Source organism: Sardina pilchardus, chromosome 10, assembly GCF_963854185.1.
Source record: "Sardina pilchardus chromosome 10, fSarPil1.1, whole genome shotgun sequence".
In the NCBI taxonomy this organism is placed as follows: domain Eukaryota; kingdom Metazoa; phylum Chordata; class Actinopteri; order Clupeiformes; family Clupeidae; genus Sardina; species Sardina pilchardus.
The window spans coordinates 18,199,506-18,215,816 of NC_085003.1; the positions used below are offsets into that span (position 1 = coordinate 18,199,506).

The 16,311-nt window shown below is 43.4% G+C and overlaps 1 protein-coding gene across 2 annotated transcripts in view; it reads right to left on the reverse strand.

Moving 5' to 3' along the window:
• Positions 1 to 13,272: 13,272 nt before the first annotated feature.
• Positions 13,273 to 16,311, reverse strand: part of spon1b (spondin 1b) — a 57,254-nt gene continuing 54,215 nt past the window's right edge. Inside the window, exon 16 of one of the 2 annotated variants that reach the window (XM_062547216.1) lies at positions 13,273 to 14,944. In XM_062547216.1, coding sequence (XP_062403200.1) covers positions 14,775 to 14,944 — 170 coding nt within the window. In that variant the 3' untranslated portion in view covers positions 13,273 to 14,774. Of the gene's footprint in view, positions 14,948 to 16,311 lie in introns of both variants that reach the window. The other variant, XM_062547215.1, reaches the window with a different exon arrangement.

A 16,311-nucleotide genomic window follows, 5' to 3' on the forward strand; every position in this document is an offset into this window, starting at 1 on the left:
AGGACAGCATGAGACAATTGACCAGCGACGGTGGCCAGACCACTTCAGACCGAATCAATTTGGCAAAAAACTTGAAAAAGAGAGAGATGAAAGAGGCATGGAAAATCACTACCCGAAGCAGCCACTGAAACAAATCACATATGAGATCATATATCGATTGAGCCTGGAGTCAAAGTCAATTGTTTAGAAAGTCCTATCTGACACCAGCATTTATATGACACTTCGCTCAATGCATCCGTGAAAAGGCCTATAGCTTTCCATTGAGCCTATACCTCTTGTAGCTATCTCATTTGCATTTTCTCTCATGCCCTTAAGATTCCCCCAGACCTGACTTCCTAGGCAAATAGTGATTATCGTTTCGCACTGGATGTGTGCTCGGTGCCCTTTTAAAGGAGGATGATCATGTGCATGTGTTTTCTCTTCAGTTTAGAACCCATGAGTGGTAAGAGGGTGAATGTGTTGTCCCTTCCTGTGGTGCATAATAGTCTACGGCAGCTCGCACACTGACAGTCCTTACTGTGAGTCTTTCTGCAATTTCATATAAACAATTTATATGTCTCTCAGAGGTGATTCTATACATAGACTTACTAAAGCAAACCGGTATGTCGATGCTTTGCCAGTCACTAGGGAACAGAGGCTAATGAGATAAGTTCTCTTTGTCTCTCTCTCTCTCTCTCTCTCTCTCTCTCTCTCTCTCTCTCGGTCTTTCACACACACACGCACGCGCACGCACACACACACACACACACACACACACACACACACACACACACACAGAGAGACACACAGACACATGCCTGCGCTTGTCCACACTGTAACAGCATGAAGTCGGGCTCCTCTTGTGTCTTAATTAGGCGTCCCACTGATAAGTGCACGCTGCATCCCACCACCTTGCCATCCCCTCTCCCTTCTCCTGCAGCCAATAGATTTGTTAGAGGGGGATATTCTGCCATGGAAATCACCTCCAGAGGTATGTGCAGAGGGGGCAAGTAATGAGATGCCCACTCCGTTGCGGAGCTGCCACTGCATCCATCATGACAAACAGGGGCCAATGCTAATTAAGTAGAGGTCAAAGATGCACAAATGAGCACAAGACAATACGCATGCCAAAGATGACCGGGGTCTGGACATCAGGACTAACATTCACTTTTCAAAAGCGACACAGGGCCAGGAATAACAACAAAATGACAAATAGCTTTTTTTCAGATTTATTGTGATAAGTGAGTCCTAGCAAAATAAGGCCTTAAACTGTGAAAGGTCAGGAAACATTTACTTCCATGTTGTTTGGATGCGAATTATTTTGCTGTCAAGCGCAGATATCAAACAAGACATCTTCATCCATCTTGTGTACGACACAAAATATAGAAACCCTGTAAGACTTTAGATGACACTAAGCATGTTCCGTCACATTGTTTTTCAATGCAGAGGAGAAACATACAGTAATTCATTCAGTGTCAGCTCCTGGTCTTTATTTGTCTCCTTGTGTCAAACAGCTGCTGCTGTGATGAGGCAGATCAGCTCTGATGGAGCACTCCCCAACTTAGCACTCTTCTTTTGAATCATGTATACATACACTATGGATGTGTCTCAAACAGCAGCTTTTCTCTTTGTAGCAAAGGGAGGGGGGGGGGGCATATGAGAATGGGCTTCTTGAGGGTTTGATGAGCAGTGAATGGTATTGGTGCTGATGCCTTGGGCGAGAGATCATGCTAAAAATGGGCTCTCCGACCGCCTCTGGAGTGAATCAAACAGCCTTGAGCTTCTGAAGTGAAAAAAAAGCAAAAGTGACGTCTCCGAATGACGATGGATGCATGCACTGTACCGCCATGAGATGTTACTAGGAGACGCCGTGGTGCTGAAGCACAGTGGGGAGAAGCATGTGGAAGTCGGGAGCTCAAGGTCTTTCTTCAAAAGCCTCCAAAAGAACCATAATGGGCTCAGCTAGTAGATCACGATCCAAACACATTTTGTTGATTTGGTGGAAAACGACGACGTGTAATAATAAGCTTTTACCACACAGCAGGGTTTATTAGGAAATAGCAGGTTTTTGCAGTCACACAGGGACATCTGAGACACGGTCAAGCGGGTGGGACCACCGCAGATGGGGCTTCCTTATCATTACTTAAAACTCTCTGCTTTCTGTTCTTTCCATGTCAAGGCCGCTGTTTTTCACAAGATGTCATGATCAATCTGTATTTCAGTCCATCTGGAAGCAAAGGTCAGAAGACAACACGGCCATTTTAAGAGGAGATGGCAGCTCACAGGGTGCAGTGCACACCCGTCTGCTTCCCTGGGCTGTTCCCTTTAAACCTCATCAACAACTGCTGCTATCCACTGTGGCAGATTCGCTTTTCAAATAGCACCATGATGAAAGTAGTCAATGTGATGAAGCAAAACGAACAGTTTAAATTTAACCGCGCAACAAAAAAAATGTCCCTGCACGGACAAATCCTGCTTTCATTTTGTACGGAGCCGTCCATTAACTCCCAGTACCAGATGTTTACTGTGCCTTTGATAGCTTCACAGGTATTGCTTGATGTGCAACAATAGATCCTCTATGCCCACACATCAATCTGGTTCATCAGCTCCCATCCCAGCACACTTTGATTAACAGAAGCCCTGGCCAGAGGGAATCCATGTATTGGACATGAGCTCTCTCTCTCCATTGCAGAGCTGGTTTTCTCACAGCGAGATAAAAATAGACCCAGTGTATAAACAAACTTAATGATATTTACCTCTCTCTCTACCAGCAGCACATCTTCTGTGTGCTAGAGCTCCGGGAAAAGGGACATAAGAACACACAGATAAAGCACAGAGGGAACTTTCAGTGGTGTTGATATGGTGATAGAATGGACTATATTTAGCAAATGTTAACATCTTTTTCTATTTCAAATGAGAGACTATAGTGAGCATGGCCTGTACTTTATGGCACAATGAACAGATTATGGCTAATTCAGTACACACATATTGGCAATGTCAGTGTTTGAAGAAAGTAGAGATTCTGTTTCTCTTTGATAATGATAATCGATACAGTGTTGATGATGATGACATGAAAATATGTACAGTGTTCTGTTGGCAACCGTGCCTAACTGTGTCAATTTTATTTACTAGTCTCAAAAAGTTGTTCAATTGTATTTACATTTACATTGAAGTATGAGAAATTCTAGCAGACAACAGGCAGTTTAAGGATTGCAAAACATGGTAAGACATTTATTAGCTAACAACAGTTCCAGGACTATACGGCATGAACTTACCACTTAAGGCGGCAGTCCAACTGACCTCCCGCGCTGTGTGTTCTCTCTGCATTTAAAGGCCTCGCCTCCTCTTGAGTGTGTCAAGAGGAAAGGCCTCATCAACAAATGATCAAAGGGTCACAAGGGCAGTTTGTTGACCAGGTTTTGGTGTGATCAAAAATTTGGGTCGTGACTAAAGCAATGATGAAATATTTCTATATTTCCATGTTGTATTAATAACGGTGACAACTTAGTGTATGTCCTGAAGTTTAGCACTTGATACATCTTAAATCATGTACACCTTATACCTTATACAGTAGTCAATCCTGTCCAAATATGCTTAGAGATGGCCTATAGACCCTTTCAACTGCATAAACAAGCTTGTGTGTAAACAAAATGTGTTTCAAAATCGACATTTTGTACAGCATTATGTTAAAGTCCATTTCATTTTCATTTCAAAGAAGGCTATCTGCCTTGGTTTTGAATGTTTAAACTGGACACCCATGGGAACAGATTTATAGGGTCTATTAGTGTAAGTACCCTCCCTTCAGTCGACAGAAGTTCTGTGGCTTTCTGTGCTTCATTATATGCTCCGCACATTGAGCTCTGCCTGAAATGGCGATGACTGGAATAGATGTCATTACAGTACATCAGGCTGCCGGCTGCTAAGGTGTGTGCAGACAGCACTGCTGCTGCATGGGTAATGATGTAGAAAGTTAACGTTGCTATGTCTCAGGAGAGGTCAGGGCCCTATTGTTACTTTCTGTTTCTATGGTGACAGCTGGATGTTTCCCTACACTGTCATGTCGAGCCGTGGGCAATGTAGATAGAAGCTTTTAGCACAGTGGCAATCTGACAGTGACAATTTTAAATCGCACCACGTGCAACCACAGAGCACCCTAGCCCCCCCCCCCCCCTCTCTCTTTTTTTTGCTTTGTCACATGTCTTGGCAAACTATGCTTGTGTGTGAGTGTGCATTCAAAAGAAAGCTGCCCCAAATAGTCTATGCAAATGCCAAAAAAGCTTGCCAAAAAATAACAAAACCAAGTGTTGTGCTTTACTGTACATGTGACAAATAAAAAAGACAGGAGAGTGCTGTGCACTTCAAAAAAAGCAAATTAAAGTAACGGAGTGATTATTTGCACCCGGGTGTAAATAGTGGAATGGAGGCATTTTCTTATTTGCACCCAAACCGGAAATGCGTGCTATCCAACATAGCGGGACCATCTTGGCAGGAGATGGCCTACCTAAATCTAACAAGTTAGGATTATTAAAACTATATTTGAGATGGGAAAGTGGTGCTAAATTTCCACAAACTTTATTCAGTGAACGGGTAAAGCCGTCCGTTTGCAAGCACAATCAAGAAACACGATCTTTTTGTTTTGTTTACCGTTACCTAGCAACCCCAACAAGTGAGTCAATAATTAGTATTCTCCCCTTCTTCTTCGACGGGGCGCAGTACAGTGGTAAAGTGACTGATTTAACATGCTTGAGGTGCTGGGTTCGAATCACAGATTATTATTTTTTTTTTTGCCTGCCAAAGTACGCACCATGACTTCTTTTTTCTTAGATGACGTTACCTCGCGGCAAATAAGAGTTTGTGCTTTTTGAACCTGTCAAAGATTTACTGGTTTTATTTCAGTTATGAGTAGAGTTAAGTAGAAGTAGGCTTCAGTAGTTGTTAGAAAGGTTGTGTTTTGACTTTGAGCCCCCAACGCTGCCTGGAAGGCGCTTAGGCGTGGGTTAAGGTTAAGGTTAGGGTTAAGGTTAGGAGTAGGATTAAGTGTTTTTAAGTCAACAGTGGCAGCGCTGCCTGGAAGACAACTCAGAAAACAACTCTTTAAAGTAGCTTGTCTTTGATGAAGCTACCACATGACCACTCATTACCCTAATATTTGTATAATCACTTCCAAGTAACCCAGACATGGCAAAACAGCTAAAAACTGTTCAAAACTATTAGGCCTAGCCTACTGTAGAGCTGGTAAATACACAGGCCTATTGACAGAGAACATGGATGTTAGACATCGGGTGTAAATAGTATTGTTGATTATTACACTATTTACACCCGGGTGTAAATAGTAATGTTGATTATTACACTATTTACACCCGGGTGTAAATAGTAATGTTGATTATTTGCACCCGGGTGTAAATAGTAATGTTCATTATTTACACCCGGGTGCAAATAGTCTCTGCCTTAAAGTAAGCACATTAAACTTTTTCTAAAACTAAAGCTACTGTACCTTTATTTTTCATTTCCATGGCAACATGCTGGCCTCACAGACACTGGTATTTAGGGGGCTATGCTCAGTGTACAGAGGGAAAGAGGACAACAGGAAGAGAGAGAGAGAGAGAGAGAGTAAGTGAGTGAGTGAGTGTGTGAGAGAGAGAGAATATTACAATATTCTCATGGTGATCACATGCTCCATCCCATATAATAATAGATTAAACCATGATTCAGACAGTCAGTCCCCAGTCTCCCTAAAACCTATTCCGAATCAAGCAGTGTTGAGTATGATGTTTAAAACACCTCGCGGCTAGGTGGCAACTAAATCCAATTTATTTACAATCGCAATCTCCCTTGTCTCAGAGTACTTCATTTCGCATGATATTATTTATGTGCAGCGAAAGGTCCAGCATCAGCTCCAGCTTATATCTCCCTCTCTCAGTGTCTATCTCAGGGGGAGGCCATGTCTAAAGGGCAGCGCAAAAAAAAGACAGTGAGCCAAGTCTGAGCACTTGTGCCGAAAGTGTCATATCCCAGCAGCACTGTCAGGTGAGTGGATGTTGGTTTAATGGGACAGAGAGAGAGAGAGAGAGAGAGAGAGAGAGAGAGAGAGAGAGAGAGAGAGAGAGAGAGAGAGAGAGAGAGAGGTGATCCCAGAGGTAAGAGAGAAGCAAGTGGAGGGAGTTCAGGGGCCATTATTGGTTTGATTTGAGTGTTTACCCCCCCAGTCCATTTTACCCTCATATCTGTGAGCCCCAGTGGGACAACATGTCTTTTACAACAAACACTAGGCCGGGCATACCGGGCAGCTGATCACAGGAGCTGTGTTTTGCTCAGACAATGTTCTTGGGCATCCGTTCAAGCCCAATATCCTCTCCTGCGTCCGTCCCCAAAGCTAGGGGACCATCAACTATAGCTGGGTGTCCACTGTAGTCAAGGGAAAAGCACACGGTACAAAAGAGGGCCATTAAACATTCATGCAGTGACGTCCGGTCGGGCTGTCTTTCCCTTACTTCCAACTGACTGTTTATAAACAAAACTTTCATAGAGTGGAAAAGCCTGCTTAATACTGATACAATACAGTATCACAATATCATTGAATGTGTATAAATGCATAGTCTCATACACGTCACACACATACTGTATATAGGCCATACTGAATGAAAACAGTTTGTCTTATACTTGGCAATTGAATGGCCATTCTCCATAATGCATGATGATGGTGGGACTCTAATCCAGCTTTTACTCACAGTCACATCCATCTGACATCTTTATGGAATTCATTTCTACAGTTTCAAAACGTGATGTACACTTACAAGACATTTGAGTCTAATCTAATTCCATACCTTTAAAGTTTGCATTTTGCTGTTTACGTCACAGGCACTTACAGAACAATACAATGTGCAATCAGTTCACTACACGGCCTGCAAACAAATTGCACCACCGTACAGAGCAATATGTTTCCTTCCATACACCTCATTAATTCAATCTAAATTTGATTGCACACCATGAGTGTATACTGTACATGCAAACATGCTGTATATACAAATGTATGTTCATTTTTTAAATAAAGGAAACCTTGACAACAGACAAATCTATATTTGAGAATTACATACAATAGCACCAAGCCCATTAAAATCTGAATCCCAGATTCCCGAGACAATAATACAAGCTGTATGAAGAAATCTTTGAAGTAACTAGGGCATCAGCAAGGCCCATTACTGACTGCCATGCATGCATATGAATAAATGAATATAATAAGATTGTTGTCTGAATGAAAGGGAGTCACTTGTTCAAGGCTTGTCTGCCCTTCTTGCTGTCTGTGATTCTGTCAGGGATACGCTCGTTATATCTCTTGCAAATTAGTGTTCCAGCTCTAATATGTGAAGAGGGTAGATTTTGAGTCATTCAATTAGTTTCTACTTGTGGAATATTATGACTCAAATAATGATATGCAATTGAGTTAATGGTGAAAAAGCTCACGTGAGTGTAAAGGGCATATGGTTCAGGTTCTGATGTTGTCTGGTGAGTCAAGTTGCTACAGGCTATATACTGTACCTATGAATGGACATGAGGTATTGCATGAGTACTGCAGTTTTCTTCTCTACTCTTAAGCTCTGCTAACTTTTGAGGAATGCTAATTGTGAAGATGCTCAGATAACTCATGCCATCGTAAGATCTATTTCTGTCCGCTGACCTTTCAGCTCTATCTATGACAATGGACACATTTCTCCTATGGACCCGCCGACAGACTTTTGCGACGTCTAGCGCCATGTCTGGACACTCTATTGACCCGTCTGGCTTACCAAATTATAAAGGATCACCTACCCTTCAAGACATTCGACATGACCAAAGGCTCATGCAAGGTTGGAACTGGGCTCAGCAGAGGTCTAGAATGACTTCTCTCCACACACACACACAGCGCGGTTCGTTAGAGCTGGCTTTGCCTTGCCAGGGCTCATGTCTGCTGTATGAGATCATTGGTGTGCCGCCTGAATGTTATTGATCACCCTGGAGGAGATTAAAGCACTGAGGGCTGTGAAGGAGGTTCAGTCCCATCCCAGCATTCCTGCTTCCATAGCTGCATGATGAATTGGAGATGTGCATGTGGTAGGTAGTGGTGGTGGTGGTGGTGGTGGAGGTGTGTGTGTGTGTGTGTGTGTGTGTGTGGGGCGGGGGGGGGCTGGGGTCATTATTATTTGTCATGGCGACGGAGGTTCTTCATTAAAATCTCCTGCAGTGCAGTACGTAATTATTACTCTTGTAGAAGCTCTTCTTTTAAGAGTCGATGTCTCGCTCTTTAGAAATGAAAATGAGAGAAGGAATGCCACCATGCCATCACATGACACATGAGAGCAGAGCAGACCCCGGGGAATGAGCCACACTGTAATAAATAAAAAGTTCCTTTAGATTGGTATACAGACATACAGTCTGTTGGGATGTTTGATCTGGCAGAATAGGTGCTGTTTGTGGAGGGCCTTGGCTGTCTATGACCAAGTTGAAGTACATATTCATAAAAGTACATCAATTGTATTAGTATTAAATATGTCTAATGTTAAAATAATATATTTTCATTTTAAAATGCGCTTAATGTTAATGTTAATATTGATACAGTAAGTCATTTTGGACAAAAGTGTGCCAAGTACCATAGCCCTAACCACATTTTCTTGCTGGGTGCTCCAGCAATGAGAGTTATACCTGATCATGCATGCTATGTTAATCTCTCATAGATAGATCATGTTTATTGCCATGGTAACCATACCATAAATGCTTAAAGTCTCATGTGAACTGCCTTTGTCAGATAAAGGAGAAAACAGAGAAAAGGTACTCTGGTGGTCAGACAAAGTCCTGTGATATGTATACATGTGGATAAAACAAACATTTTCTGAAACATCACATTTCAGCAGCTCATTCTAAGCAATTCTTCATGGCAAAACAAGAGGTCTGGATGGTTTTTTTTTCTAGCTCCACCACACATTGCTGAGTGGCAGAGGTCTGTGAAGCACACAGCTAGATGATAAAGCCGCCATTAAAAGCTCAAGGCTTCGTGCTGCCTGTGAGGATCAGGAGGTGAGGACTCTACTTAGCATGCATGGAGATGTATGCACGGGGGCGATGACTTTGAAACACAGCGTGCGTCTGTTCAAACACAAGGTCAGGGTCAGGTCCCATGGATGAGGAGGAGGAGGATGGAGAGAGGAGGAAAAAAAGATTGAGATGATGAGAAAGAAAGAAAAGGAAGGGAGGAAGGGAGGAAGGAGGGGGAGGAGGAAGAGGGGTGGGAAGATGAGCAGAGAGAGGAAGAAGAGAGAGATGGAGCGAGAGGAATGCAAGGTTATGCCTACAGGAAGTGGAGGACTGCTCAAGTCCTCTCTTGACATCGATTGCTCAATGCCACTGTGGGCTTGGCGCATTCACAGCATGGCTCTCTCTCTCTCCGGAGCGGGGTGGAGAGGAGGAAAGGGAGCAGAGCAAAGCCCAGCAAAGCCAGCCTGCCGCCGGCGGTCAAGCGTCCAGCCCCGGCTATTAGAGCGCAGGGGCTGCTGGACTCTCCAAGGAGGACATCCTGGCCATCAACTGTCCTTTCAATTAGGGGACGAGAAACAGAGACGTGCCTGTGCTGAAGTAATGCCACAGAGAGTCGTCCGTCCCAGTTCACCACACTCCCCGCTCTCTCTCTCTCTCTGAGCTATCAGTGTGGATCTTTCAAGTCCATGTCAGTGAACAGCTCTATTTCGAGTATATCTTTCATGAATAAACTTTGTGCGTGTGGTGGTTGCTATGGCTACTATGCTGCTGGATAATACCGGAATGCTTGCCTCTTAATTAAGTCAGTTCTCTTTTGTTGTCCAGGGACACTTGGAAAAAGTGTTCCCTTGCTATTGTGTTGACTTGGCTTGCAGCATTTGTGGAAAGGTTACTAGTAGCCTACTACACATGATGTCTGTAAAGGTTAGGCAACTCAAATTGATAAAAGATGTTAATTTTAAAGCAGCACTAAAGAAGATTTGCTTTTGGGGTCCTTTCGGAAAGTGCAGTACCAGTAATAAATAAACAAAATACTTTACAGTATTTGTCTTTTGCAACATAACCCCGATACAACATGAGGCTCTCCTCAACGTCCCTCCTCGATCCTCCGGCTTATTCCCACTGATCTATAAAGAATAATGGGGTTGGGGCGCCAACAATGGGATAGTCTTCTTCCAGTCCAGTGTTCTTTATAGATCAGCGCGAATGAGCCAGAGGACTGAGGATCAAGGACTGAGGAGAGACGTTGAGAAAATGCACCAATAGCCATAGCCTACCATAGCAGCTGTTTTCTATAGCTATAGTTTCTATAGCTATTTTCTATAGCAGCTATAGTTTTACTGTAATTAGGAGAGGGAGGGAGTGGGACTTGGTTAATTTCTAAAACAAGGCTTTACAAAGTATTACATGGAGGGAGGCAAAATAATTGTGGAAAATATGTATTATTAGATAGGTAGGTATGATTAGGTAGTTTCCATTCAGAGTTGGATTTTTTCTCATTGTTTTCATTGTGATCCTAAGATACTGTAAACTATTAGATGTTTTTTTTGTGTGGCAATATACGCAGGATTTTTTTCCTCTCTTCTTCCATCACGTCTCTCTTCTCAGGGGGTGTCAGGTGTGCACCGCGCACCAGCCTGTAGGGGGGGCTTCCCGACTGTAGGCTGGTGTCTGGGCCAGTCCAGTTTTAGCTGAGGCACAGGACTCGCTCCGTCTCCACTGCCGTGCAGCAGGGATGAACTCTCACTGGCCTCTTCGCCCAGCTGAGGGGGGCCGTGGTCAATAGATGACTTGTTCAGGGCTGGTCAACACCACAGCTGCTCATCAGAGGACTGCTGCAGTAGGCGGTTGGGGATGTACAGCTTCATCAAAGAATTGAGATAGCAGGGAGCAGATCCAGTTTGTTCTGGAGACCATAGGCAGCCAATGGAGAGTAACTAGGAGAGGAGTTACATTTGTCCTCTATAGCTGATTGAACCAGGCGTTCTGCAGAATTCTAAATCAGTCTACATGCTCAGAAAAGTGAAGTTGGTCATCAGTTATGACGCCCAAGTTACGTGTCTATCTAGTTGGGGCCATCGAAGATCAGTCAAGCTGGATGTTAATCTGTTGGGAAATAGCTGTTTTATCTGGAAACACCAAAAGCTCTATTTTTTGAGAGATTAAGCTGAGGGAGCCAATCTTTCAGACTGAAATATCCTCAAGTCATGCAGAAGTCCAATGAGTCCTCAGGAGGGAAAGACAAGTAAAACTTGTAATAGTCAAATCCATGGGAGCGAATGGTCTCACCCAAGGAAGTGGTGCCAAGAAATGCAGGGGGCCCTTATACTGATCCCTGAGGCATACCTGTGGTGAGGTCATGAGACTTTGATATCTGTCCCTGCCAAGACACATGTCACATGTACAGTAGGATTCAAACCAGCCGAGAGCTTTCCCGGAAATTCACAGTTCAGATAGTGTAGAAAGGAGTCATGATTTTTATTTGTCATGTTCCTGTAACTTGGCACTTGGACTTGGACAGTTATTAGCAGCAATTAGTGGCCCTCAAAAAGGCAACCCGGAGGCAATAGCCACCTTCACCCTCTTATTGTCCATTAGTGTAGCTGTTTGTGCTTATGGGGGTCCTCAGTTTTTTTACCTTGTTAATTTCAAAACTGTACACGGCCCTGGTTGCCTTGGATAATGGTTTTATATCTGAAAATGTTCAGCGTTTCATCCTTTTATGGAAAAATGTATAATTAGCATATAGCACATGTATGATAAGTTAAGTAAAACGGCCATATGTACAAGCTGTGACCTTTCACCTGTGCAGAAATTAGGCCAATTATGACAATGTTTCCCCACTTGGATTTCCAAAAATCATTTCTGTTGCAATTAGTTATGGGTTAGTAGTTGGGTTGGGTCAAATGTTCTGTGTCAACTGTGTGAGTGTGTATGGACCACTGGCATATAGGCACAGCTTCCTTCACCATTTCGAATGACTTGCGTCATCGCCGTAGCTTTGTTTGGTTGTACTTCAAGCAGCAGGTCTTGCGCCACATTGCCCCATTACTCCTGAGTGTGGCTTGGCTTCTATGGCAGTCACATCATCTAGTCTGTCCACTGACTTATCTCCTTAAACTCAAGATCCTTGGCCAATGAAACATAGCCACTATCTATGGGTGGTTTGCTTGACCTGACCTGGCAGAGCATCTAAATCCAATTAGTAGAACACTTATTGGATGGAGACACCTTGGCAAGGTCTATACATGACATTTTGGCATGGCAGTTCATGAAAATTAGGTCTACCTTTGTTATGGACATTTTTTACATGAGGTTATACCCGAACACAGAAAGTTGATAGGTCGGTAGTCGCCTATAGAGACCCACTTAGACAATGGCAGAAGTGCCGTTTTTCCTGTTGTGAGGTTATGTGCACTCATCCGCTTGTTCATCTAATATATGGATATGTTTATTACAGTTATTCAAATTTGATTAAAGAGCCCGATTTGTTCTAAGAATACTCCAGGAAATCAGGCAACTATATGCCCTAATCAATGTTGCAAAACAATTTCTGAGCGAAGCGTAATGGCCAGGCACAAGGCAATCAGGAAATGAGGAATCAACCTAATAGCAGGTTAACATGTGGCTGCTCATATTAACACAGCAGCCACTCAAACCCAGGATTGATACGTTTCCTCTAATTACAGTTCTTTTTGTGTTGGTTCAGTGAACGGTGTCTGTGAGCAAATACATTTCTGCAGCCTCATCTCAACATGAAACGGGCACAACACTTACAGATGCAATATACTGTATTTTTTCAACTATTAGCTGAGGTTTATTCATTATTCTTCAGCTATGAGGCTATGAGTTTTTTAGCTGGCATAAAACACTGTCCTGTGGTTTGTACAGAATGTGGCTAACACTTGGAAATATAATGTTCTATATTTATAATATATTAGAGATTATGAACATAAAATGATAGATTCTAATTGAGAGAAAACAGAAAGATAACAGCCTTCTGATTGAAAAGTATGTTTCATATTATACAACATGCCAGTCATCCTCTGGTTATAATAACCTCATACCTACAGTGTCTGTCAGCGTGTGGACAAAAAGAGCACTCAAACTTGTATTATGTTGTGCTTCAATACATTCAGTGGAATTGAATCTAAGGTTTTACCTCCCTCTAGTGGAAAATGTAGGCCTTCTTCTGTTGAATGTGACGCCCCTGCTGCTGTATGCCATAGTGTTGTGAAATAGCACCTCCAAGTGGAAAGAAATTGAAATGAAAATTGAGACAAAACATATTTGTCACATTTACTTTTATTGTAAAGGTGATTTATTCCAAAATAGTAACATACTGTTGAAAGGAGAGAGACTGAGAGAAAGAACATGATGAGAGAGAGAGACAGGCGAGAGAGTGAGAGAGGGAGAGAGAGAAACAGATGTAAAAAAAATAAAGAAATAAAACATCTACACGACTTTGGCAAGAGCATTGAGTGACATATCAAAATTTTACACAGAAAGTAACAAAATCCCTAGTGTGACACATGAACCCCTAACCTTAGTTAACAACCGTTTAGCCTCTATACTCGCATGGAATAAAAAGTAACAACAGATTTTGACCTAGAAAAGGATATGGAGGTTCATAAAATACCTGGAATGATTACTCACCTGTGCTTTCTGTTCAGGAGCGTACATTTGAACCAGACACAGTCCATAGTATTTTCTATATATCTGATCTTAAGGGTTAATTCATTGATACTTCATTACAATAAGCTGACACTAGTCAGCCAAAGACTCGTACTGCATAAGTGACTGAACTACCTACCTATAACAATGAAGGGGAGAAAAAAAAATCAATTGTTCAACATGACGGCTTGGATTCAAATCAATCATGTATTGATCCTGGGTGAGCTGACTTGATAACACTCAAAACAGGCGTTTTTGGACTTTTTACACACACACACACACACACACACACACAGGCACACGCACACACGCACACACCACACACACACACACACACACACACACACACACACACACACACACACACACACACACACACACACACACACCCTGTGAGAGAGAAAAACACTGGAGGTAAACTCAATTGAACTGCAAATCCTGTCTGCCCTTGACAACGAGTAGCCATTGGCATTTGCTCCTGTCCTCAATCTTTTGACTTTAAAAAATGGACACCTCACACCCACCATGTGCGAGTCGTGTCTAGCAGTGAGGTCCCCACAAAAAAAAAAGAGTCCCACTTTGACTTTCATGTAGTAGTGACACAAGCTATAGAAATTGTCAGGGACTGAACCAAGAACAGGTGAATAGTTGTTTTTGAAATGCTATTTTGAGAAAAAAAACAGACACCTGTCAAGGTCACCTGCCCATTGTGTTGACGTTGCTTGTCAGTGAGAGCGTTGGTTATATAGTAATATGTATATATGTGATATCTTTATCTGATGAGAAAGGCATCTAATTTACTGAGACTAATAACTGGTGCCAGCTTACATCTCAGTGATCCTCTAACAAGAAACAAACAAATAAATGAAACAAAATAAAAACAAATCTAACAAAGACCTCGGTAGAAAGGAGCGTGACCCCCCCTCCTCCTGTGAGCTCCTGGTGTCTTAAATCACTGTAGTCCACCTAGGTTTACCACTTTACAAATCAAACCTGCTCTTTAGCAGCCCTATGATACTCTTCAGCTGTCGTTATTTCAAAACCAAAAAAACAACCAAACAAACGAACAAAGTAGCACCCCCTATGCAATAACCGCCCACAGCGCCCCCTGGCGTTTAGCTGTAGCATGACTGCACGTTGCAGGCGCGGATCTCCTTGCGGTCCCTGCAGGCGTTGGCCTGGGCGGCCTTGGCCTTCTTCCTGGAGCTCATGAAGCGCTCCTGGATGCCCCCTCCGCACGACTTGCTGCACTCCGTCCAGCTGGACCAGGAGCGCATCTTGCAACCTGCTGCAAACAGAGACAGAGCAGAGGAGATGAAGAGGGTTGGGGAACGGCCACGGGAGGAAGAAGAAGAGCTAACATGGTCTTTGGTATTGTATTTGCCCTCCTTCCAGGCAGCGCTGCCTTCAAGGCACTACTCCCCTCAGTTTAGGGGTAGGATGAAGGTTGAGGGGGTTAGGGTTAGGAATAGGGTAAAGGTAGTGCCTTTTAGGCTGTGCTGCCTGGAAGGTGCCGTTGGGGGCAAAAAAACACCATTGAGCAGCTAACATGCTCTCTGTCTTTCAGGGGTGAGGGGTTGATCTGAAGAAGCATGCCCTGACGACGGCTGTAAGTTACGACACATACATGTAGGTGCAAAACCCATCTATTACTGTAAAGACTTTTTTTAACCTTTACAAAAAAGATCGCCTTGACATTTTTTGGGTTAAAGTTTATTGACTAATATTGTATAAAGAAAGTTCAACCGAGGTGGAGAGCTGTTGAGAAATTGCCATTTAAGGAAGCAACACAGCTGACTCCTTTAGTAGTTACTTCAAGATCATACACAAGATCTCCTTTCGTGGCTCTGTTCCCAGAGGAATGCTACCTGTTGAGCCTCTGCTCCTCAACATCCTGTGTTCCCTTCCAGAAAGTTCAAAGGTTCCAACTGCCAGAGTTCAGGACATGTTATTGAAGAGAAACTAAGTGGAGTGCTTTTATGATATTGACTGTGTTATGTTGATACCGGTACAGTTGTGTTGTTCCCCGTGTGTGTAGGGGTGGGAGGGAAAAAGGGGTGGGAGGGTTAAAGAATAACTTGGTATATAAAGGAGAGTGTATTGTAGTGAAGACAGTGTCTTCTGTATGTTACCCACCAAAAAAGTACCAAATAAATAAATAAATAAATAGTTTCTAAATGTGTGGATCCAGATGGCAAGCGGCGAACGCTAATAGAGGGCTATGATTCTAGAATGCAGACTTAATGGGCATCACTTGCACTAATGAAATTCTGGGCTTGTCTGCGATACGTGACGCTCTGCACACAGTGGGCCATGACAGGCTCAGCTGGAGGACTTAGCGCTACGGCGGCTTCCCTGAGATACCACAGATGTGCGGGGCAGCGGCTCAGGGGGGCCGGGGGGGCGGCCGGCCGTCTGTCTGCTGGTGGGGCGAACGGCTGAGTGACCACGGCGACGGCGAGAGAGACTCTGCTGAAACAGGCCGTGAGGTTTGATTTATCTGTGAGCCCCATCCTACGGGAGGGGACGCAGGGGTAGAGGGATGGAGAGCGGGACAGAAAGAGGGATGAGAGGAGAAAGAGAGAGAGAGAAAGAGAGAGAGAGAGAGAGAGAGAGGGATGGTCGGAACACCAGAGCTAATGAGTGTCTCCT